The 26292-nt window shown below is 38.0% G+C and overlaps 1 protein-coding gene across 3 annotated transcripts in view; it reads right to left on the bottom strand.

Moving 5' to 3' along the window:
- Positions 1-26292, bottom strand: part of ELN (elastin) — a 57129-nt gene that overhangs the window by 14774 nt on the left and 16063 nt on the right. Inside the window, exons 2-28 of one of the 3 annotated variants that reach the window (XM_072138050.1) lie at positions 24900-24965; positions 24255-24338; positions 23513-23545; positions 21037-21312; positions 20544-20582; positions 19632-19679; positions 16454-16546; positions 15986-16030; positions 15220-15270; positions 14209-14247; positions 13462-13494; positions 12950-13009; positions 12518-12565; positions 12321-12392; positions 10518-10547; positions 8706-8777; positions 7588-7635; positions 5644-5694; positions 5224-5280; positions 4125-4265; positions 3996-4043; positions 3407-3562; positions 3205-3237; positions 2530-2562; positions 1263-1298; positions 977-1009; positions 748-783 (exon numbers count right to left, since the gene is read on the bottom strand). In XM_072138050.1, the coding sequence (XP_071994151.1) occupies positions 748-783; positions 977-1009; positions 1263-1298; positions 2530-2562; positions 3205-3237; positions 3407-3562; positions 3996-4043; positions 4125-4265; positions 5224-5280; positions 5644-5694; positions 7588-7635; positions 8706-8777; positions 10518-10547; positions 12321-12392; positions 12518-12565; positions 12950-13009; positions 13462-13494; positions 14209-14247; positions 15220-15270; positions 15986-16030; positions 16454-16546; positions 19632-19679; positions 20544-20582; positions 21037-21312; positions 23513-23545; positions 24255-24338; positions 24900-24965 (1761 nt within the window). The remainder of the gene's footprint in view (positions 1-747; positions 784-976; positions 1010-1262; positions 1299-2529; positions 2563-3204; positions 3238-3406; positions 3563-3995; positions 4044-4124; positions 4266-5223; positions 5281-5643; positions 5695-7587; positions 7636-8705; positions 8778-10517; positions 10548-12320; positions 12393-12517; positions 12566-12949; positions 13010-13461; positions 13495-14208; positions 14248-15219; positions 15271-15985; positions 16031-16453; positions 16547-19631; positions 19680-20543; positions 20583-21036; positions 21313-23512; positions 23546-24254; positions 24339-24899; positions 24966-26292) is intronic. The other 2 variants (XM_072138051.1, XM_072138053.1) reach the window with 2 other exon arrangements.

The following is a 26292-nucleotide window of genomic DNA, read 5'->3' as shown; positions in this document are numbered from 1 at the left end:
CATTACAGCCTTGGGGCCTGGGTTAAAGTCCCAGGGTCAACATCTGCAAAGAGTTTGTATGTCTTTTCCGTGGGTTTCCTCTGGGTCCTCCGGTTTCCTCCCACACTCCAAAACATACTGGTAGGTTGATTAGATCGTGAACCCCATTGGGTCAGGGACACTGTTTGGCAAGCTCTGTGCAGCGCTGCATAATCTGTGTGCGCTATATAAAGAATTATTAATTTATTAAAAGATATTTGCAGTAATGTTCTTTCAAGTAAAGATTGTCTGTGAACAAAAAATCTTTCAGCTTAATTTTGATCCAAAATGTGAAGCATGGCTGACTTTTTACAGACAAGGATGATATGTCATTGCTTTGCTAAAACAATTTCTCATTGTTATTTTAACTAGCTGAATTTTCATTATTGCTGAAATCATCCATATTCATATATTTTAGTCTAGTAAGTATTAGAACCCCCCTACACATAACACAGGGATGCACCATTTTTTAATGGCAAATTCCCTTCTTTATATCATGATTGGCTTGCGAAAGAAAGAAATCTGTGCGCTGATTGGTTATGGACAACATACATTTTCTGATTGGATAAGGACAACAGTTTTTTGGAGTTTTTTTGGGGGGACGGAATTCCTTATCGTCTGGATATTATCTTGAAACAAGTCATGTTATTAAAAGTAGAAGTGCGGAAAATGAGCCTAAGAATAAATCATTACAAATAAATACTGTAAGCACTTTTACTTAACACACACCTCCTGCAGGCAGTCCACCGGCACCAACTCCACCAGCTGTACAGAAAGAAAGAGAGATAATTTACCAGGAGCCAAAATATGTCATATAGGAGTTAGAACATTTCAGATATTAGAATAGTTTGGCTGCTACATGGGGCTTAAACATACATATTGTAATAGTGTAATACAGTCACAGACTACTGCAAAGGCAATAAAATCCAAATATACAGCAAGATAAAACCACACAAACCTCCATATGGTGATCCACCAGGTCCAACTCCAACTACATATCAGATAAAGAAACATTTCAGTATGTTAGGAAAGAGAATAAGGTGTTATTTCCCTTTTTAGATATCAGTTTACATTGAGTCCTTCTGGCTCATGAGCATAATTTTAAAAGTTGATTTTAGAAGAAAAGAGGCCATGGATAACAAATATAAGAATATTACCACAGTCACAGTGCCTGAATTATCATGATTGATTTTAATGGTAGATTAAGAATATATTATCAAAAATTCATATCAGTAAATACAAACCTCCAGCAGGAAGTCCACCAGCACCAACTCCACCAACTGTGAAGGAAAAAACAGACACAATTTACTAATTACCCAAATATGTAATGGGAAGATTAAAACAATGCAGATACGTAAAGGGGTCGCTGATAGTTAAGGCTTAAACATGTATATTGTATTGTAGAGTACTTGCAGATTACTGCACTGGTACTGAAAACATCTAACACTACAGAAAGCTAAAAATACACAAACCTCAAAATGGTGATCTACCAGCTCCAACTACAACTACAGGTCAGATAAGGAGACTAGGTCCTTCTATTAATAGCCACAGTATAAAAGTGCTGTCCTTCTGTCTCATAGTGCACTGTACCAAAATAGCTTGGAATTCATTTTCAAATAAAAGTAGGGGATTTTAATTTGATCTTTTGATCTTTTTATATAATTGATGACACATTTGCCAAATCCACTGCAATATACATCATTGTGATTTTACATATAACATATAGAATATTCATTATATTCCATGTCCTATAAATCTTGAATACATGAAAAGATGTAGAATGAATAACAAAAATTATTCAATAGTCTAGCCAGTAAATAAATTGCTGGAAAAAAAAAATATATAGGACACTCTTTACAATCTCCTGCTCTATAACATGCTTCCTGCAGATAGAACACTGTGTACAATTATGTCAGCATTTGTGCGAAACGCGCGTCGGGATGCATCCTTTGGCTTTCCCCTGATCTGCCCAGTGTCAGTCCATCATGTTTTCAGGTAAGTGTGCAATAGCAAGATGACTTTTTCAATACTGGATGGTACCTCCAGTTCTGTGCATGGTTTACCTTCACTGCACATTGCCACTTTATCCCCTACTTATTTGGGTCTAATATTCGACTGCACTGTTATTATTGTCAACAATACTATTAGGACCCTGGGCCAAAAGGTAGCCACTGGTCTCCTGTACTGCCCTTTTTTCTATCTTGGGCTACTTGTGTCCCCTATGCATTGCATTTATACTTTCCCACTTGAGGGATATATATGCTGAATTTATGTATTTACTTTCAATAAAGAGTATTATTTTAACAAATTAGTGTTGGTTGCCGCTCTGGTTCTTTTTTGGTAATCACAGATAAAATAGAAGGCTGTTTTTCAGGAAGCTACAGCACTTGGACAGAGTTTTAAGGATGGTCAAGAAGAATAAACTAATATATTGCTTTATTGGATAGCATTAATGGAGAAATTTATTGGAATTTTTCTTCTACAGTATATTTAACAATTAATGCCACGTACCTCCTCCGCCAAGTCCTCCGACTCCATAGCCAGCTGTAATAATTAAAGAATAGATAGGTAAATACTTAACATTTGGCTACTATTCACTATTGATTGCTTAAGGGAAGACAACATAATGAAATAATCATGCATAATCTTCACCCCAAGATAGAGAAAGCTAGATTCCTTTTTTTTACTGACTCTCGTCTCTTGATAACATATTGGGACACGAATATCACATTTTCGACTTGTAATTTTCTTTCATTTTTGAGACTTTTCATGGTGCTTGTGCCCGCAACTCTTTTTTTGCACTTAAAACTGTCTCTTTTTAAAGTTTGCCATTGTCTGGTTTTCTGCACTTTTCCCTGAGTTATCACCTGAATCCAGATTTGAAAGTTGCGACTTTTTAAAAAATAGCAAATTTTGCCGCTAAACTACGGCTGCTCCTGACCAGGCGTAGAAATCAGCTGGGAACTGATTGCAACTTTTGGAGACTTTTAGTGACTTTTGTTTTAAAAGGTCGCAAATTCACTAAAGACCAAACAATACATGTATCAATAAGGAAAAACGGCTAAGATACATCTGACAAACAGAAAAGCCAAGAAAAGTCCCCCCAAAACAGATGAACAAAGTCAGACTTATGATACATGTGCATCATTGGATAGAGATAGCTTTACCAACACCATTTTAACTTACCTCCAGTCTTAGGTGGTTTAGCACCCACACCACCTACACAATAGAAAATTATAATTAAAAATTGCAGAAAAATGACTTATTTTACAAAACCCAAACTAGCAGAATACTTTACTCATACTATACTCTTTAATTCTCTTCCTATGACTATAATTTTGTAAGACAAATTTATGTATTAAAAAAATATATTTTCTGTATGACTCACCAGCTCCAGGAACACCACCAACTCCAGGAACACCACCGACACCAACACCACCCACTCCTGGGACACCACCAACTCCAGGGACACCACCAACTCCAGGGACACCACCAGCTCCTGGCACTCCTCCTACTCCGGCCACACCACCTACTCCAGGAACTCCTAAGGAAACAATGATTTGCTTTGTTGAAACTTCCATTTCTACTTAAGTCCCATTTGACCTATTGTTTGGTTGTAGTGAAGATCACTGTAGGTTATATTTGCATTGTATAATTTATAAGCATTGTAGTTCCAGGAGTCTGTTGGTCAAAAGGGAACATCAGCCACGTTCTTCAAGAGAAGTCAATGACTTCCCAAAGTGAATCCTTTACTGAGGTTGTGAGAAAACCACTTTATTGACAGGTATCTCATATACTTTGCAGGGCCCATCACTGAGACACTATGCTCTCTAAATAGCTTTCACATGCTCTGTATTACTATTGTCTGGTAAATATGACCATAAAGAACATTTGTGCCTTTAGAAGTCAACATGACCTTATTTCTACAAAGGAATACATAACATAATATAAAATAAAGGAAATTCATATGAACTTACCATATTTTGGAGGTTTGCCTCCGGGCTGAGCTCCATATTGTGGGATTCCTGATGAAGATTAATTTAGCAAATTGTAAAAAAAATATTCTTCTTAAAAATGTTTAATTATTTGTTACTTTTATATCCTACCTCCTCCAGGCACTGCTCCACCACCTGGCAAAACTCCAGCACCTCCAGGATAAACCCCGGGTACAACGCCAGGAATAGCTCCAGGTACGCCTCCTGGTACAGCTCCAGGTACACCTCCTGGTACACCTCCAGCTCCAGCTACTACAAAGCATAAGTGAAAAAAAAAGTTATATAAAAATATAAATTGACCAAAGTATCAAAAGTTTGTCCCTTACGTTATCCATTCCATATGGAATGTGAAAACCATATGTATAACAGATCTGCCTTTAATAAGGCGAAAGTTGCATAAATCAACAAGTTAGGTCATTATTATGTGAATAAAAGTCTATATTTACAATATTTGGGAAATATAATGTGTCATGTTTTTTCCTTCTGCCCTAAGTTATTATTACACAATTCCCCAAAAATCCATAAACAGGATTTCATTATCAGTACTTCAAAGTTGCAGTTTATCAGCGGTGATTGTTCAAAGACATCGCTGTGGGATATATTACTACATATGGGGAAAGAAGATGTCCTCATGTACATCAGGTCAATTGTTTGCAGTGTGCAAGTCGCTGGTATGATACTAATTTGCTCCATATAGGAGGTTTAGGTAAGAGAGGTTTATTTTTCTCAAAAACTTCTCCACTCTAGTACCTGGGTGCAGGTAGGTTCACTTGTAGTAGGAATAATGCAGATTTTACATTAAGATTTGAAGGTGGGAATCTTTAGTATGTAGTATATTATTACAACAGCAAATTGGATATGAACACATATCAGCAATACAGTTGTGTATGAATATTAACCTACAATCTACATTTGGTTGTGGATTTGCAGAAGAATTGTAGTTTAATTTTAAATTGTTCCTATCTTACCCCACTAGGGGGTATTCAACGTTAGGCAACTAAATGTCATCTTTGTTACATACATATTGCTAATAAATAAGGCTATATTCATTTTTTTGCTCTCATATTCTGTTGAAGAGTAAAGTGTCAGATTTTTAAGATGACACAGATGTTAGCTTAGCCTATGCCTGGTACGCAGAAAAATGACATTCAAAATCTCAGCCATAACATTAGGGAAAACAAATGGCAAACGGATAGGTAGAGGGTCTCACCTCCATATCTTCCTGCCTTAGCAGCGGCTTTAGCCGCTGCAGCTTGAGCTCCAACCCCTAAAAGCAGAAGAGAAAGCATAGTCAGTAGATATCTTCATCTTCAGGGCTGTCACATCACGCCTGCTTTTAATACAGCACATTGCATAATAACAGCAAAGCAGACAGATCAAAACTGTTCATAGATATACAAACTAAATTATCTGTGCAGAATAAATTCAGTACAATATGGAAGCCAGATGCTGAACATTATGGCAATGATATAGATGCAAAAATAATAAAACATAATAACCGTGGCCATTTACTTGGACACTAAAAGTTACATAAAGACAATAACTCTCAGCACTGCAAAAAGTTTCACAAAGCTGGGATTTGTTCCACTTTATAAACTCCAAAATCTACAATATTTTACTTAGTACATACCAGTGCCTGTAGGGTATCCAGCTTTGCCACCAGCTCCAACACCACCGGCACCTATAACATAGTGAACATTTCTTGTTAATAAGGACATCCTACGTAACAAGGAATTTCTATATTGTATAAATAGCAAAAAACCTTACTTTTGAAGACCCCCATCTCAAACAATAGCTTCTGGTAAGCCCCCCAGGAATTAAACAATTATCCCCTTTCATGTGGCTTGGGGATACATTTTTTTTAATTCCAGGATCTCCCTTAAAAGTCAATAAAAAGATACAAATGTGTAGCCACCTCTCTACTCACTGTAGCCACAAGATGAGGATTGTTGCATCCTCATTCTAAAGCCAGAGTGTAACCCCAGAGGTGAGATCAGACATTTATGACCTTTATGGCATAAATGTTTCATTTAGAAATACCCCTTGAGAGAGTGAAAAGAACATAGACTTAGTAACAAGAATTATATAACCTAATGCTCCACTATCTGAAAAAGCGGGTGGAGGGAGAGAAGGACAAGGGGAAAGCGCTGCTAATGTAGTATTGTGATGAAAATTTAATTAAGTAAGGAGTAGATATGTGTTCACGGTCTTAGGTTGTGCTTATATAGGCTCAACACTATAGAGAGCATTAAAGGGCTTTTCCCATGAACTAAAGTTAGGCCCTATCCGTGGGATGGGGCCTAACTAGCTGATCAGTGGGTGTCTCAGTGCTGAGACCCCCACAGATCATGAAAACGAAGGGTCCGATGGGGTTCCACGTACCTCCATCGGACCCTTAGTCGCTCCGTCAGACCAATGGAGCAGACAGCCGCACATGACTGTTCTGCTCCATTAATCTATATGGAGCTGACAGAAATTGCAGAGCGCTGCTTGGTGCTCCAAAGGATCCCCCGTTCTCGCGATCTGGGGGGGTCTCAGCACTGAGACCCCTCAATGATCATCAAGTTAGGCCCTACCCCGTGAATGGGCCTAACTTTAGTTTGTGGGAAAACCCCTTTAAGTTTACATCAGCCAAAGCCGCCTTCAGCAGCCACACTGGATAGGATATCAGTGGTAACATTTCAGAAAAGGGTTTGTTTGAATGACACACTCAGTAGATATAAGAAATCGAGTAAGTCGTTGAAAATGTTTAATTTGGAACCTTGAGAACACAACGCGTTTCGGGTTGCAGTCCCCCTTTAACAAGTGTACAATTAAGACAGATGCTGTGGGTGAGGAGTGCATATACCCAGACCAAGATCTTAAATAAAATATTTTCATCGACTCAATTTCTTATTTCCTCTTAGTGCGTCATTCAAACAGACTCTTTTCTGAAATGTTACCACTATATGAAAAACACAATGTTATGTACTACACATTCAGGAATTCCTTAGAAATTTGCACTATTATCGTCATCTTAACTAATATTCTTGGACTGTTACCAATAAATGTTTATGGAAGATAATCCCCCAAGGAGAGTTCTGCAGAGTGATCCTACCTAATCTACATAATATGTTGTGTACATGTGAGGAGTGTTAGTAATCCCCCCCCCCTTTGACAGTCAAACTTTCGGCCCCTGAGTCAGACCTCTCAGCTCGCTGCTCAGAGAATGGTGTAGATTAGAAGGCTATTAATGTCAGCCACACTCATTACATGTCACAGCGAGTTATAAATTATTCTTATATTGGCCAGACTTTGTTTTACATAGTTTGAATGTTCCTGCATAGAAACAGATTTCACAGAATCCTCAGCATGCCAGGAACTATACTGAAGTAATACCATAGCATTGTTTATTTTTTTGCGCTTTCTTACGGCCCTCAGCCGGGGTCTGCTCAATGTTTGCTTCGTGTTAACAATTAGACAGAAGGAACAGTGTGTCTTGATACGCTGACAATAAACTTTTTAAATGGCTTTTAGGACATTTTCTTTCATTTACTCCAGACTATACACTGCATTTTCAATATATGATACGCACCTCCGTAACCTCCTGGTACTCCTGAAGTGTAAGGAAGCCCATATCCACCTGGAGAATGAAAAACATATGAATAAATTAAAAGTGTGGAAGAGAGTAACAGTGGACCACCTTTTTAGGACTGATTTGGGACAAGTAAACTACTAGTGTGACTTTATGCACCTGAGTTTAGGGTGTTTAGGGTCCAAAACACATTAAACACACTGGGGTATATTTATCAGGGTCTCTGTGCCACGTCATTGGTGTAGAAGCCCTGAAATAATTGCAAATGCTAACTTATTGCTAGAGATTATTTACTCCACTCTGCCAACTTCACAAAAGTGGGGCGTTGCCGGCCAGGAGTGGAGCGACGCGAGGCGTTACTGTCCCAGTGCCTGCGCACTCCCTGCAGCCGGCGACTTTTCACATGTTGTAGGGCAAGCCTTCTCAGATGCCAGGGAATATAACAAAAAGTTCTTTTATATGGATATAAGGGAAACAAATTTTAGCTACAAGAAGGGTGTCAGTTAGTTAATAGGGCTCTCTAGGAACCTGTCACTATCTGTACATGTGAAAATGTGGTGACAGGTTCTCTTTAAAATTTTAGTGCAAATATAGTTGATCCATTGTTTGCTACTTTTTTATGCCAGAAAACGTGAAAATGTATAGATTTGTTGTATGTTGATAAATTGTTGTAGCTTTTCCCTCTTTAATCAGGAATGATAAACGTATTGCCAGTACAGAAAGCTGAGCCCTTAAACACATGGCAATGGCTACAGAGATGCTTATAGAGCCTAGTATGAGTTACTACCCTATATTTTCTAACCCCCAACCATACTGTATATCAAAGTTGTCATTAACTCATCTATGATAAAGGAAATGACTCTGTTCTTCTCTATACAGCAAAGCTAACACATGCGTGTCAATTGTGACTGCTCTCATGGTTAGGATGTCATGAAAAATAATAATTTTGTCTTCAGTAGATTACTAAAGATTTAGGGTATTTTAAGTTAACAACCTAAATAAGTAGTATGTTTCATAGTATCATAGTTTATACGGTTGAAAAAAGACACATGTCCATAAATTTGAACCAAGGAAGGGAAGGTTTGATGGTCCTCATATCATGATTCTCTTTCACGTACCAGGTAGTTTGGGAGCTTTAATAGGATATCCTAAAGGTACTCCAGGCTGCTGTCCACCAAAACCACCAAAGCCTAAAAATGAAAAAATAATGTTAAAATAAAATATTAAAATTTGAAGACAGATTACTGTATCACAAATGTGGCTTTATTCAGGAGAGGAAGTGACTTACAGGAAGGGGTGGGACTTAATCTTCAGCAAAGTGCCCATAGCAGTGCCTATACTGTGATAATAACTAATAGGTAGTATAAAAGTAGAGCTGCTAGTGTAAAAATGCCCTAGATTTGACATCCATTATTAAATTAATGGATGTTAAATGACCCTAATTTAGGCTTTTTTAGGCACCTTTCGGGTGGGTGCCGTCTCAACTAGATAGACTGCAGTAAGGTTCTGCGGTGTGAAGCAGAATCAGTGAAGTTTTCTTAGCAGTGCTTAGCAGTGTCAGTGGGTGGGGTGCTTGATGGAGTTCCTTACTGATCTTGAGGATGGGGGTCCTGTTCTCTTAATTTGAATGAAGCAGGGGCTGTACATGTTCACTAATGCTCTATTTAACTCTATGAATTCCCTATGATAGTTGAGTAGAGCACATGGCTCTATGCTAACCCTATAAATGTGAATGTGACAGCAACAAACATATGCGACCAGTGCTCTATTGAATAGGGATAAATGGACCCCCATTCTTATGCTTTGGTAAGGGGATGGTTTACAGGAAGATACCATTACGCAAGGGAAACTTAAATTAATTCCATACACAAAGGCCCCTGCACCTTATGACTGCATGTTGATTTTCCTAATTTTAGCCAATTACATTACCACAATAATTGTGTAAATTAAATCTACAGTTTAATGATTTTTAATTTTTATTCTCTTTTTACAATATTTTTCTGAATACTTTTTAGACCTTATTATTCAGAAGATGAGGGTTTGGTTTCCGTTTGCTGTTCACATTTCTGATAGCACTGCACATAAAGGGTCCCTGCTCTTCCCTGGCTGATTATCTAAACTGGCTCGCCATTGACGGCAGGGTGGGGTGACGGAAAGGACAACATGCACTTGACACTTGCTTCCTCATCCAAAAATGTTAACTAATGCAAATATTTGCTAAACTTTGGACAATTTCTAGAACTATTTGTTGGCTTGGTGCCTTAATACAACTGTATAAAATGATTTCTGGGACTGTTGAAGGAAAAGTGTAGAATTGCTTAATGTGTTAGCAAAAATACTGGCCAGCTTTTGCTAATAGTTAGACAAATATGACAAACTGTCTTTAAAGATTTGTCACAATGACTGTTCCTCGATGAACAAACTGGAAAATTTGCCAAGTAAGTTACATGTACAAGTAATATACAGGCAGTCCCCGGGTTACGTACAAGATAGGTTCTGTAGGTTTGTTTTTAAGTTGAATTTGTGTGTAAGTCGGAACTGTATATATTATCATTGTAACCCCAGACAGAATTTTTTTTGGTCTCTGTGAAAATTGGATTTTTAAAATGTTGGATTTTCATAAGAACCAGGATTAACAATAGCTGTTTATTGTAGCCTAATGATAAAGTATCATAAGTAGGGGGCCGCCTGTACAGCCTATGAATTCTTAGGCTAAATGGCATGAAAATTTATTTTTCTTGTTTAAGTGAAAAATATCTTTATATCTAATATGTATTTAGACTATGTGATTTTTGGATATTTTGTGACTTAGGCTTTTGAGAAGATTTTGTTCTGCTCAAGTATAAAGATGCAATTGGACATATACACAATGTAAAGAACAAGCCATGCAAATAAGGATGTATGAGGTTTTACAAGTAAAATATACTCACCAGGGATTCCACCTAAAGCACCACCAGTTCCTATAAGCAAATACAAGTATTAATCCATGATGAGAGCATTGTCATAGAGAGAAATTACAAAGTTCTGTGCTTGGAAGATATGTAGCAGTATACGTTAGTGTAGGATTTGTCCTCAGAGCCGTTCTACAAAGAGCATAACCCAGTACATTGATTTCATTCCAAAGTGTTACTTTTACAGTAGAATAATAAAATTCTTCTTATGGTAAGATTTCAGTAGGGAGATCATCAGATTTCCTTATAAAGACCTTGCCAGGTACTACCACAATGTTTGGATTGCGGCCTAAGAAGCAGTGATGGTCGCCAATAACCATGACCACATTAATCTAAAGGGGTTTATATAGTATTTGAGGGGTTAGCTGCATACAGAAGAGTTGTTGGCAGCTCAGCACCTGCTGCCTTAAATCTCCAATACTGGAGATTGTATTATGTTGTATGTTGAGTATTTTTTAGCAGTAAGCAAGGGCATAAGTTGAGGCTTAAGGGGCCCATAATGTGTTACTTTCCCTTATGAGAAGACTAGTACTATAAAAAAAACATTATAGGAGGCTTGGCAAATACTTTATACTGGGGCCCATCAGCTTCCAGTTACGCCATTGGCAGTAATGTAATAGTAGGAAAATATTCAAAAAGACCTGTCCCCTTGTCCAACAAATCTAGTAAATACTTGTTTTTAGTATGAAATAAAAATTCTGACGCATCTTTTATTACATCTCTGCATTGTGCTGCTATTCCTCCTAGAAATGTTTAATAAATTGACAACTGTTTGTCACCTGCACCTGTGTCTGGTCCTACCTACTGAGTACAGACCATATAGTAACACATAGAGCAGTGGTGGCGAACCTATGGCACTGGTGCCACAGATGGCACTCGGAGGCCTCTATGTGGGCACTCGGGCTGTCTCCCAGGCACAGAGTTTGCCAGACATGGCATCTTCCTGCAGACTCAGGCAGTCCAAGTAGTACCCTGTGACCCATCCTGTGCTGATTGTTCCTGTCTGAGGAGTGAAAATGTGTGGACAGGGTCGGATCAGATTCTGCTAGCAATAAGTTTGTTACTGACTAAATTGCCGTGTTGGCACTTTGGGAAAAGCTAGTGTTTTTGGGTCTCATTTTGGGCACTCGATCTCTAAAAGGTTCGCCATCACTGACATAGAGGAATAACACTCAACTGTCAAATAATTCCAAAATATTGAGATGCACTACTACACAGATACAAGAAAAGGTGCTCCAAAATTATTCTTTCATGTAAAATACAAGCATTTAATACTTGAGACATATAACAACAGATGTGAGGTGTTTCTGAATATGTTAGTGCTCTATATAAAAGAGTGAAAAAGACTCGGGGGTATTGGTGAACAGTAAACTTTTCTTTAGCAACCAGTGGCAGACAAATAATATTATGAAATGTATAAAAATGGTCATATTAAGGACATACATACAAACAAGTCACTTGTCTGATCACATGTAATATTATGTACAATTCTGGAGACCACTGTATAAAAAAGAAATTAAGGAAAGTATAGAAGGTGTTCAGAAGTTCACCAAGGTAAATAACTGCACAAAGACACATGGGCAGTACAGATATTTTTGTAATCATTTTGCCACGGGAGGTTGTGATGGTAGATATTAAACAATAGTGCTCTAGTGGTCTTTCTTGGATGGTCTAAAATTGACAAATTCTGGGTAGCAGATTTTTGGATTTATTTGGAGAATGGAGGAAATGTCAGACATGTAGCTTATATCAGTAGTGGTGACATGCCCTGGTCTGCCTCACCTTGTGGTTTCTGTTTGACCCCGTTTCCAGTGGCCACCCCAGGAAGAACACCAACTCCTGGATATCTTACACCTAGAAAACAAAGAATTTCGTAAAACATTGCAGTAGGAGAGAGCAAGTGAGATCATTCTGTTTAATCAATGACTGTAGCATTAGTTTTGAAAATCTTTTTTGAAAAGATTATAAAAATATATTACCTGATCCGGGCAATACTCCTCCTGGGAAGGCACCTGGAATTCCAGCACCTTTTGAGGGGATGACCAAAGAATAATATTATTATAAAAAGTTTAATACTGCCATAATACTGCACCACAAGAAATGTGTTTACATTAAACTTGTGGTTTTGCCACTGTTGGTAAGGGTATAGTTATAAGGCTAATTTACTACCGTTTTTTAAGCAATTGTTCTTAGATTTGTACATGTCTCAAAATGTCTCAAAATGTAAGACATTGACAATGAGGTGTTGCCATTTCCCTTGAAGGGGCTACGAGGATACATATTCTGTCACTTTCTGATCAGTGCTGTCATTGGCAAATAATTCATTCAAATATATGTAATAATATGAAATTGAAGAATACAAACATATTACAAAACACATTATGATCTTTATTTGCAGGATATTGTGCTACCTGGAAGTTTTCCTGGTTTTCCTCCAGCTCCTGGTTGGACTCCTGTTTGAGGTACTACTCCTAAAATTACAGAATTTAATGTTACAAAGAATTTCTCAGTGATATAAAACATTGAAATATAATATAGCAAAGACAAATAAAGTTGAACTAATATTCGCCATTGTGCAACACAATTATACACTCCAGGTAGACCTTCATCTGCAATTAAAGGAGACCTTTCACCACTACTAACTTGGGTGTTATATGAAATAAATGAATTTGCTATGACAGAGCAAGTCTGGAGTGTTTTATTATTCCTTATATCATTTATGAGTAGTTAGCCATGTGGGTGTTACCCGTTTTTGCAGAGTCTTATACTAATTACTAATACTGATTCCACAGTATCATGTAAGGACAACCTTCCCAATTACAAGCATCCACTTGGCTGACTACTCATGAATAAGAAAGAAACAGTACAACTTACAATTAGAACAAAAGATACAAAAATGTACTAAAAAATGTTGATAGTTTACCTGCAGTAACGCCTGGAATGACACCACCAGCTCCTATTAAAGAGAAATGTTATTAATATAGATGTACATACCAAAGGGTTCATTCTAAAGATTACTAAATGTCATAATGTTTTCTGAATGAATTATTTAAAGTTCATGCAACTACATGAGACCTCTTGCATTCTCCTTCTTTGTCGTAAGTAAAAGCAGAGCTGACATCTGATTGGCTCAGATCACGTTGCATAACTATGACATCACATCCACTCAGGAATCATGGAGAGAGAGATGTGCATTTACAGTAACCAACATGGGACAGGTAGTTATTACACTATTGACAGGGCAATGTCTAGTATAAATCTACAGTACACTTATATTAGTTAATAAAAGTTGCACTGGAACTGGAATGAACCCTCCACCATGGTGCATGATATGGACACATTTTACATGATGTTTAGATGATTTTCTCTGGTATGAATGTCTGCTCTGCAGGTTTTATTATTATGTAATCTCCAGCACAGGCCGTAAGTCTTGACATTGCAGTGAATACAAATATGTCCCGGGAGACTTAACAAGAAGCAAGTGAGGCCAATTCAGCTTTTCCGACCCTGGAAAGAATTGCTTCCCTCCAGCCACACACATGTTGCTGAGAAAGCAGGATTCACAGTAATGTGCATACTCATAACTGCAAACATCCGCTCCCATGTGTATTACTGGCAGACTAGATAGAGAGCTCAGGTCACAAGCAGAAAGGTCTAGTATAACCCTTACCTGGGATTACACCACCAGGATATGCACCAGGTACTCCCCCTGTAGGAAAATGACAATAAAATGAAAAATGTATGAATTTTTGTCTGTAAAGAATTTTATACAAATAGTCTGTAAAATAAACTGCAGATGAATAATTCATGGGGTTCGTCTTCCAAAAAAATTTACAGTATTCCTCCATATCATTTTGGACAGTGTCATTAAATAAGGTTGGCATGACCAATATTTATGTGTTTGGTCACAAACAATAGCAAATGTTAACAGGGTAAGCATAAGGCTTTAAAAGAGTTAGGATACATGCACGCAAACTTGTGCCTGCCTGGCCGTAGGCACTGTTCACCCCTCCCCTCTCCATAGAGCATGTCCTATATTTCTCTGTGCACAATCACAGGCAACGAGTGCGTACCACACAGTGACCAGACGTCATAGACGTCAATGGAGACCGACATGGAGCAGCAAAATGGTGCGGCCGCATATCGGTCCTCATTACGTTTGTGTGAATGTACCCTTACCCATATTATACTTACCCTGTTAAAGTTTTCCTAGAGCCACCGTTCACATGATGTGATGGTGGCAGGACTCAGGACTATATCAGACATCCCTCTCCATCTGTCAGAAGTCATCAAGTCACAGGACATCACAGAAAGTCCTGATTCCTGCTACCGTCGGGTCACATGACCCGAAGTGAATGGCAAACTTTAACAGTACAAGTTAAATATGGAGGACCTTACTAGGATCTTGTGCTTACCCTGTTTTCTACAAGTGCTTAAACCCTTTAATCTATAGGCGTCCCCTCACTGTATACCACATAACATTATTACTACTACTGCAAACATCTGCAGAGGATAGTAATTGGGAATGCATTTACATTGTAAACCAATTAGTTAACCCACACTGTATCACTTAATCTCATGGAAACTTCTAAGTCATCATAGTAAATGTTATACTAGGTTATCATGATCGCAGTTAGTAGAAAAGGATGGGAACAGAGGAAAAGGAAGAGAGGATTCTGACCTGCAGCTCCTTGTACCACTCCCCCAGGGTACAAGCCAGGGATCCCTGCACCTGTCAGGAAGCAAAGATCAGCCATGAGGGATGTGTACACGTGATGTGCGCATAAAAGCACAAAGAAGGATTACATCAGCTTCATATGCAGATGACTACAGGGAAATACAAATGCTGAAATTGAAGGTTAATATGGGACATTGTTGTTGGGAAATGGAAACCTTTTGGGAGATAACTTTAAATTGTCTAAAAATGAAATGCAAAGTTAGTGTTGACAATCTTATACTGTCATTATTTATCATAATGGCTATTGATGGTTGAATCATCTGTTTGGATTGAAGAATTCACACCTCCTATTAGCTGGTTCAATTTATACCAGAAAATACACCAAATGTTTGGTGCATGTTGACACAACTTTCCATAAAGCTACACAATTGTAAGCCACATCCGCTCCTCATACAAGTCGTAAAAGTGGCCAAAACTTGTCTTAAACAATGCGGCACACAACGTACACAAGACTTGTGCTGTTTTTATTGCCAGAGGTCGTCACAAGTTTGTTTGCTTCTAAATTATACTGTATCGCTGATATAACATGACATGTTGCTGGCCAACATCAGGATGAGGTTTTTTATTCCGGATTGAAGCATTGAATGTTCCCATTTACTGATAACAAGAACATGGAAAAACACTGTATATGAGACAGTGAAGTCATTATCATTATTTTCTCTATATACTTCAGATTAAATAATTGTGAGGACAATGACAAGGCTGTTACCTGGTCCTTTACCGGGTTTACCACCAGCACCTGGTTGGACACCACCTGAAAGAAATAGGTGGACAGATGAAGAACAGATTAGTCAAAGTAATTTCAACTTTATACACAAGTGACCGCTCTATACTCTGTGTTCTATCAGTATTGTTGGATGCTGGAAACTGAGTCACTGATGACCCTACCTGTAGTCATCCTAGAAAAAAACTACAATAGAACATATCATATATAATACCATACATATCATACATATGTATCAACCCTTAACGGCAATACAATATTTCTAAAACCTTCACACGGTACATAAAAATAGGATTTCACTCTGTGACACAATATCACAGAGCTATATTATCCTGAAAAGGTAATAATTTTCTGAAACATCCAACTAGACATATCCAAACAAGGTGACAGGTAAAGGGGGGGGCACACTTGGAGAAGAAGAGGCATAATAGTAGGTTTAATAAAACTATTTACCTGGTATCAGCCCAGCACCAACTCCGCCAACTCCAGCACCAACACCACCAACTCCACCAATACCACCAACTCCACCAATACCACCAACTCCACCTATCAGGGATAGACATTGTACAGTGATGATTTAAGTTTGGCCTCAATGCCACCAACTTCCTATTGTATTAACTTGTTTAAATACAATAGACCATAAAGACATACAGTGAAGGTCAGTCAATGTTTGGCCTCATCGGTTCTAGATTTAGAAGGTCTGTTGACCTAGTTAGTGTTTATTGTCAAAAACCTGCGTACTTATGCACTACATGATGACCATTATATCTGCACAATCTAAAGGAAAATGAACATGGTGATATATGACCTGAACTAATACACCTGCACATTTGTTGGCCAAACACTCCTTCAGCGCATAGCCGTTCCTCCAGACTGGGCTTATCTTCACATTGTTTAGCCCGTGTCTCTGATGATAAAGAAGAGTTGGCCACACTGCTGGACACCAATTGTAGATGAAAAGATTTGGACATTGAAACCCATCATCCCAAATGATCTTTTTATTCAACAACTTCAGAAGATGTTAGGATTAGAAATGAGGAAATTGATCGATTACGTATAAATCTTTCATTTTTTAGGTAACAAATCGCAACCAAATCTTTATATCAAAAACATCAACGTTTTAGAGCGCTAGAGGGAGTTATATATCAGTTTTCAGAATAAGTGGAGCAACATCACTTCAGTCAGACCTAAATCGAAGGTTCTGAAAAATTAGTCAAAGCTTCAATGAAGCAAATCTTACAAGATTTGCTTGTGTCTAGTTGAGATGTTTTAAATGACAATTCTTTTACAGTATGTGCCAGTTCACAGGTCAAATAAAAGTAAATATATGTCCTCGTAGGGGAAGAACCTGGTATCAGAAGCAATGAACATCTATCACCTGAGTGCAGGAAATGCATTGTATTTCTACGCAAATGATCTAATGTGGATGCGCTACCGCCATTAGGTCCAATATCTACTAAGGGATTATTTTTACGCCCTGTTTAGCTCTATTATAGTACTAAGTTGTACCACTTTTGTTTTGATCTGTGCACTTAGCCTGTGCATTTTGGATCTGTATCTATAGTCAAGAGAATTGTGTCAATTAATATTGATAGGCGATGAAGAGGTCCTTGGACTAGGTTACAAGTGTAGTCTGAATTCCATCCCCAGCTTGTAATGTGGAATTCTTTATCAGCAAACATTTGTAATCCTCACAAGAAGTGCAATGAGCCGCTCTCACCCAATCAGCGCATTATGTTTAGAGTAATGAGCTCCAATAAATGCAAGATAAAGAGTCAGGAAGCAGGCAGCGGCCAACTCAAACAAACCACAATGGTAAGGGCTGATGTCAACATGAACTGACTAACCATTTCCAATGTTATTTTTATTATTGTACTGGATAAACAGGCATTTTCATTTTCTGGTGTATCCGGTTGTTTTATTAAGGTTTATCAGATTAATTTAAGAATCTCCGGATTATTTGGCGGTTGTGTAATCTGTAAGAATACACGGGAGGCCTCTAAACAATTGGCCACAGAAAATTATTATATGTAGCTGTGTCTACTTTTATTAACTATATAAAAAATAAGCTGAAATCTTACATCACATTTAACCGCTCTGGTAGGATTTAGTTTTATCAGGAACTTGAGGGATATTAGAAACACCCACAGAGGGCTGTATAATGTTTATATGTCACTGCCTGGTAATATAAGGTTTAACAGTAAAACATGCTGAAAATTCACAGTACCACCCAATAGCTACATATCCTATAGCATTGGGTTACAGTACTGATGGCTTTAGTGGAAGAAAGCAGACACTTTTTTTTATCCTCCATAAAACTTTTTAAGTGTTGTATAATAATACTCTGGAAGATTGGGGTTGGGTCACATATTTCCTATTCAAACAATAATTCTGCGTAATCTTTTCTTATAAGGTCCCGTAAATGTGCTCTGTGAGCTTGCCACACAAATGGCGACTAATTCACATTTATTAAACTGTCTGCGCCAGTTTTCTGTAAGACTTTGCACATAAAAGAATGTGAAAACTGCCTGCAGATGTATTTATCAAGTGTTTGCACCAGTTTTGTTTCGCAGCTGCGCTGTGTCCGACAAGAATGAAAATTCTGCACGTAAAGGGGCGTTCCGGTGCTGTCGCGTTCCCCGACGTGCGTTGTCCGCCGGAATGCCCATCCTCTGCGGTTCATGAAGATTGTGCGCCCGATTTCCTGCATGTGTCGCTTCCCCGATCAGGTCCGCCGGAGTTCACCATCTTCCTCCCGGTGTATGTAAGTGCATTGAATGCGACACAAATTGCTTTGTTAAATCCTGCGCATTGTCCGAATCCGTCGGATCGCCCGTCGGCCTGCTCCCCGATTTGTGTCGCGTGAAAGACGGCGTGATTGGGACACAATAAGCCCCATTGTGCCCAAACTGTGATGTCTGACTATGTACAGACATATCCCTTTGGCAAAGGAATGAAAACACCCAGTTGTCAATTAAATCTTAGATTTCCAAGGGGAAGGGAATAACTCAGAGTTATTGTATAAGAAAACATGATGGAGGATTTTTATTTAAAAAATCCATACAATTATTTACTAAGGTGACAAGTGAGAACTCCTGTCCTAAAAATAAGCATCTTTTAACTTATTTCACCAAGTTATACAGTAACTATACTGTATGTCAATCTGTCAGTAGTTTATTTGGTGGTCTAGATATGTGAAGTCATGAAGCACATAATACAGCGCATTTATAAAGCACATGTACAGTAAGATTCATTCACCTACTTCCATACATTTTGCTTTTCAGAAATACTCAGTGACCATTTTAGTAATTTCAGTCTCTTAATGAAACATCAAGTAAAAATTTAAATTTTTTTTGTTTTTTTATTACATTTTTGGTTCTAACAATTTCTATAGGGCACATACAATATACCTTTCAATCCACTGCTGGTCAATGAGAATTTCCTAGTAAGTACTGTATGCTCAGAAATACTCACAGTCTAATTAGGCGGTTAGCTTTAATGAGAAGTATATTATTAAATATATTTTGTTAGTAAAAGCTGGGATTGAACGCTTCATATCCCTAGGACTGTCACATCATTCAGATGTCACAGTGGTCTGCACATTGATATTTCATGTGCAGACTGATCATACCTTTACAATTTGATGGGCCTTTTGTTACTTCCTGAAGCCCTGGTTCACCTAGAAAATCACCGTTGGTTTTATAGCACTGATAAATATCAAGTCCACAATAAGGACGTCATTTTTAAATTGTTCAACTAAAACCATGAGCCATTCCAATGATTCTTTTCCCCATATGTTCCATAACTTCCACAAACTACAGACTATGGTTGGAATTTATTATTATTATGAGTGCTTGACTGATGTCCTTTATTGCTTCCAATTTATCAGCTGGCTTTGCAAAGTTTGCTGCTTTTTTTGCGTCTAAAAAGTTAAATTGGTACTTTTATCGTGAAAATTCACAGATTTTAACTCAAAATGCTCCCAAAAAGTCACTGCCCGCTAGTGAGTTTTGCCCTATAATCTGCAACATACCCCGGTGATTACTGTAATAAATTATTGGCAGCAAGGCTCAGTGCACTTCACTGAAATGTCACAACAAGCACAGCGGAAATCCAAGAGTGATAAATCAGCAAAAATAAAAGCAGAAAAAGAGCAAAACACTGATAAATCCCCTATATTTCTACTATATGTTTGGGGCATTGGAAGTTTATGTATATTGTAGCCTTGGAAAAAATATTAAAAGTATTTAAAAAGTTTTCATTCGGGTAGAAATAGTAAATAAATTATTGCAATAAAAACCTCTCAATTTAGCTTCTGTTTCTATCTTGTAGGTAGGAAGATGTGAAATGTAAATAGCTAAGGACCCGGGCATGACATTACTATGGCTACATCACTTGTATGTTAAGGTGTTAGCTCCAAAAAAAGCAGTGGAGCTAAACACCCATATGCTGCAATGTACTGTAAACAAACTACTATTCTTGTAGTTTTGTAAAGGTGCCCTTGAAAGTATCTAATAGGTTAACAAAGCAACTTTTCACTCACCAAGGCCTCCAACACCGACTCCAGCACCTTGTCCATAGCCTGGTTTAAAAAATAATAAAACAGTAGAACATTGTTAGAGATTTCCTTGATTTTAGAAAACACAAATGCCCAATGCTGGGGATCAGCAGCCTACTACAACCACCTAGGAAATGATTAATGCAGCCAATAAGAATCAGAACTTTAGAAACAGTTTCCTCTTCCCAGCACTGAATACACTAGCGGGAATCATAAAATCATCAGGGGAGCCAATGACAGAAAGTGACATCATCTGAAATTTGGTCAAGAAATAAGCTCTAATCTTTAATTTAAAAAACAAACAAGTAAAACATTAAAGGTGTTTTTAGGATTAAAAATTTTGATGACCTATGCTGGTGTGATTTTGGAACCCAACACACCTACCAATCACGAAACTGTAATATAAAGAACCGTAACTGTACATTGAAGTTGAGATTGGTGACTATATATTTATTTATAACAAGTCACAAAATCTAACCTGGTTTTGGTGGCTTGCCTCCAGCACCTAGTCCACCAGCTCCTATGCCACCAGCTCCACCAGGTCCATATCCACCAGCTCCACCTGGTCCATATCCCCCAGCTCCACCTGGTCCATATCCCCCAGCTCCACCTGGTCCATATCCACCAGCTCCACCTGGTCCATATCCACCAGCTCCACCTGGTCCATATCCACCAGCTCCAAGTCCACCGGCACCGAGTCCACCAGCTCCAACGCCACCAGGTCCATATCCACCCGCCCCTAGGCCACCGACACCTAGTATAAAATGTTAAGATTAGCTACACAGCCTGGAAACAACTGGAAACAATGACATCCCAATAGTTTGTAACTCTTTTCTGTGTACTTTTTACATTTCTATAAAGAACACTAAGAGGTTACAAACCCTTTTTATATGAAGATTGACTTTGAAAGTTGAAATAGCAAACATCATATGACACTAATTGAAAACAGGTGATTGTAGCACCCCTGAGAGATCAATTCATCAAAAATGAAAATTCAACGGTAATTACATATTAATGCGATATTATTTTAAGTTCAAGTAATTGTGTTTGACTTGGCTTTCCGAGTGGAACACGTTAATATAGCATTCTCTAGTTTCTCACATTTGGGAATACAAGAACGAATCAATATACTGTAAAAGAAATTAAACTTCTGCGCTCACATTGTACTTTTATGAAAACTTTTCTCAGACTGTACCCCGGTACTGACCAGAGGGGCTGTATAACTTTATAAACAGAATATATTTCAGAACTTTGCAATGTGCCAATAAAAAAGGAAATTGCTATGTAACAGATTAGGGGGTTCTTTGATTACCATGAAGGACTGTACACTATGTGCAAAAACGTTCCCTGCTCCATGTACATACTCCATGAACATTTTCATGAAATAAGTGCCATCTTTATGGGGTAGTCTCTTCCAAAACTGTTATAGAATAGGATATGCTCAAACATCATAATTGGACAGGGTCTTCAATCTTTGCTGATCACAAAAAGTAAGGTAAGCCTCTTTTTGCAAAGATTTAAAGTGGTTGTCTGTGTAAATAATTTTTTTATACATGGTGGGGGTGGGGGGCTAAAAGTAGTAAACAGCATATACTTAGCTCTGTCCATGCTCCCGATCAACTGTGGTGCCGACCATCACTGACCAGGTCCCTGTTTATTAACAGAGGCCGGCAGTGCCATCCCGACCACAATCACGTGCCTGCTGCAGCCCAAAACTAATTCTGTAGTAGGAGCATGGCTGTGGTCATGACCACACTGCCAGCCTCTGTATACGCACAGTGATGGCCGGCACCACTGATGAACAGAAGCAAGGGGATTGTTGCAGGTAAATTCTCTTGGAGCTATAATCTATTCTGTAAAAAAGAGACTATGGGGTTGTTTGTTTTGGCTTGTTTTTTCTTTGCTTTTTTCCATCTGCTACTTTTGTAATTTATCAATCTCACTTTTTCCTTGTGTCAAATGGGTTTTTTTTCTTTCCATTTTCTAAATGTCATTAGGGACATCAAGAACATTTGGAATAGAAGATACATGCGTCTTACTGACGATAAACTAATGTCCCGCAAATTTCAGCGCACATTCCCCACAATTCCCTAAAAAAATGCAAAAATTTAATTGAGCCAAGAAAAAAAAGAAAGTAAAAAAATACATGGCCCCCAATGTCTCATAAATCCCCCACATAAGAAAACCATGCAATGTTATTTTAGTAGTTGAGCCATTTTGCTACATAGCCCCCTTGCTGCTGTGCAAGATACAAGTGATATACTGTATATCCACCTACCCCATGATAGTGATATAAGTGAGATTTGATTTAGTAAAGATTCCAAGCATATGCAGTGGACTTTTTGCTGCTGTGAACATTTCAATTTATACCAAAAAAGGTTGTAGAGAGCAATAGTATGGACTCAGTTCCAAAACCAGTAATGAGAACATTGTGTGGAAATGTAAAGCATGTTGTCACGTTCTGCTTTTCACCAAAAAATGTTTTTTTTAATCATTCTGTATAAAAGAAGCAATGATTATTCTTTAACTCTATAGGGGGCGACACATTTATGGTGCAATATGGTAACACATGCTGTATAATGTCAGCAATTGCTGGGAGGACAACTGAGCTGTGACATCATTGCAATATCTGGCCAAAATCTAGTGCATGCTTAACAAAGTGTTCTGTAAAAGAATGCTGTGCCTGGAAATGCAGAGACAGAAAGCCTTCCTATCAGTTTCTGGCTCATATACTGGATTGACAAGTAACACCCAGTTTAAGGTGGGTAGCATAGAGAGGAGCTTGAGTCCAATATGCAAAGGATGTAGCAGCTGCATCCTTATGGTGGCTAGACTGTTCCGCTATGACATCACCAGGATTTCATTTTATCCTTTTTATATCTAAATTTTCCATGCTTTAGTGTTATGAGATGAAAAACAAGGAAAATATGTTATGAAAAATATCTTGATTTTACCTGGTTTGGGTGGTTTTCCTCCAGGATATAACCCTAGATAAAAATAAATGTTGATGATAAGCATGGTGATACATACATATGATGCATTATCATTGCAGCACGCAGAGGCTGTGGTCTATGAAAAGACCCAAATGGTTCTCTATTATTTGAGAGGACATCCCCCCTTGTGGTAGTAAGGTTTAAGGGATTGCCTTGGGTTTGGGAGTCTTAGGTCGAAAATAAGCTGTATTTTCCCAATATAAGGAGAACAGTATTAAAACGAATTGTTCAGATTTTGCTATGAGACCTATCATCTTCTTGTCACTTGACTCCCTGGAGCTAAAAGCTGTTTAAGGGACTCAGGAGCTAAAAGCTCCTAGTTATTATATGAGCAGGTTTATGAGCTATAGATTGATCCAGCTCCTGTAGGCCACACACAGAAGATATAGAGTTGTAGCTAATCATCTGAACATGCGTGTCCATTTCAGAAGGTAGAATGGGCCATCTTCCATTGGCATGGATTTGTTTACTTGGGAAACAAAGGATTAAACAAATCCAAATGTGTTCACCTGTAGCCCCTCTAAATCTAGGAATAAACCTCAGACTTTATTGGAACATAAATATTAAGCCTGGAACATTAACCCTACAATCAATGTGATATAACCCCAAACTAATATATACAAATATAGACATGAACCTTATTTTCCTCTGTGAATGTTTAACATCCATTTACTGTTTTTATAAATTAATAAGATATACTGACCTGCTCCTCCTATTCCTCCAGGCCCTACACCACCAGGTCCAACTCCGCCAGGTCCAACTCCACCAGCTCCTACACCAGCTCCTCCTTTATAAAGAAACCAAGAACAGTTCCAACCAGAATCATTTAGCAATTTAGATGACTAAAATAGAAATTATTTAAGGAATACACTATTTAATATGATATTACAAACTATTCAAATGTTTCTCATGCAATATTAATGTATATCACTTCCAATACAGAGGGCTTACATTACATTTGTAACATTAAAGATGTGACCATAGAAAATCTAAGTATGTGTAAAATAAATCTGTGGACAAAACTGTTATAAACTGTACATATTAATCATAAAAAAGAATCAGTGTATCATTTGCCTACTTCAGAGCCCTCGCTCTAGGTATGCTAGGATCAGTTATGTGTTCCTTTAAAAGAACCTGTCACTAGTACCTTGCTGCCCCCTGCTGAAGCCCTGAAACACATATCACTCAATATTCCCCATTACGACTATAGAACATGCTGACATATTGGCAGGAATTACCACTATACATGTATATACAGCATAGTTATACAACACAGAAGATTCCAGCTGCAATGTTTGGGGATGAAGAATTAAGACAAGCAAGTGTTTTATCACAATAAGGTTCTTACCAGGATAAGCCCCTGCACCTCCACCTGGTAAATACTGACCACCGGGTAGTCCTCCAGCAGGGACACCTGTGGACAGAAGAAACAGATAGACATTGAATAACTGTAATCACTTTATTTGGTGGTAGATATTGTATGAAATTTTCATTAGGACTTTAGAAAACTTTCAAGTTAACAGATCAATTATAAAACAATATTCTTTGAGGTTCTGAAGACTTTTCTTCTTAAGTAAGGATCACTATCAGTGGTAGTAGATGGTAATGGTGTTATGAAGTCCACAACCAAGTGACATTGACTGGCAGTATCAAGCACAGTGGCAAAGACATGTGTTGGACTGTGACTGCATATCTCCATCCTCTCTGCTGCATATTTATGATAGGATCTCAAGGCCAGATGCTTTCTAGCTATAGGCCATTCTATCTCACAAACATTAGAAGCCTCCATTCCCTCAAAGCAATGCCATGTTCTTTGCAAACTACACCATATTTGGTTGAATTGATACAAATGATGGTAGACTTCGAAAAGGAAATCTGCCCCAAATTCTTTTGTCTCCATTTCAAAAATGTCCAAGGCTAAATTCACAGTACATTCATGGTTTTCAATCTATCTGTGTGGGATTACGGTATGTAATTTTGACAACATGAATAGTGCTACATAAGGGTATTTTTTGTTTAATAACCAGATTTGTATGATTAATAAATGGTGATTTTTATATATTCATTCATGATAATGATTTTATATATTATAATTCATGCACAGATGACCCATTTTAGTAATTGTCCAGCACTATAGATTGATCTTGCAAATTGGCTCAGTTCCTCTACAGGGGAAGGAAAGCCAAACAGTGGGGCTGGTCAGAATAACACTGCACACATCTCTCCAGATTATGATATCATGTAGGACCTTGGATTCCTTTGTGCTTGCATTCCTTTCATGGATGCTATGACACGGCGCACACTTATCAAATTAGCGATCGAAATGATTAACAACCAACCAAGCAAATCTCCTGTCAGCTCAGTTTTCATGAATTAACCATGATGTAACTGGTCAACGATTCTGGGGAAAGGATAGGGATGGAATTGCGGGGACAAGACAGGGACAGGATTTGTTGAAAAATTGTGAAGAAAGACATCAATATGTCAGATTAGGATTCTGTTCTTATGGAATGGAAAGAAGTTGTCAATGAAAAAAAATTAACCTGTTTTATGTACAGATGAATCCTTCTTTACCTTCTACTTAGCTGGACATATCCATGTATGTATCTGTGTCTTAAGATGAACAGCTTTTCAAAACAATAAAGCCTGCGGACTGCACTTTCATCGGACATCCCAACGATTTCCGTTTTGCGCCGCTGAGACAGGGATTTAAGAGGGGGTTTTGGTGCATGCGTTCAGAT

The sequence above is a fragment of the Engystomops pustulosus genome, chromosome 2, assembly GCF_040894005.1.
Source record: "Engystomops pustulosus chromosome 2, aEngPut4.maternal, whole genome shotgun sequence".
Taxonomy (NCBI): Eukaryota; Metazoa; Chordata; class Amphibia; order Anura; family Leptodactylidae; genus Engystomops; species Engystomops pustulosus.
Note: the sequence above shows the minus strand (reverse complement) of the source record. Positions and strands in the feature narration are given on the sequence as shown.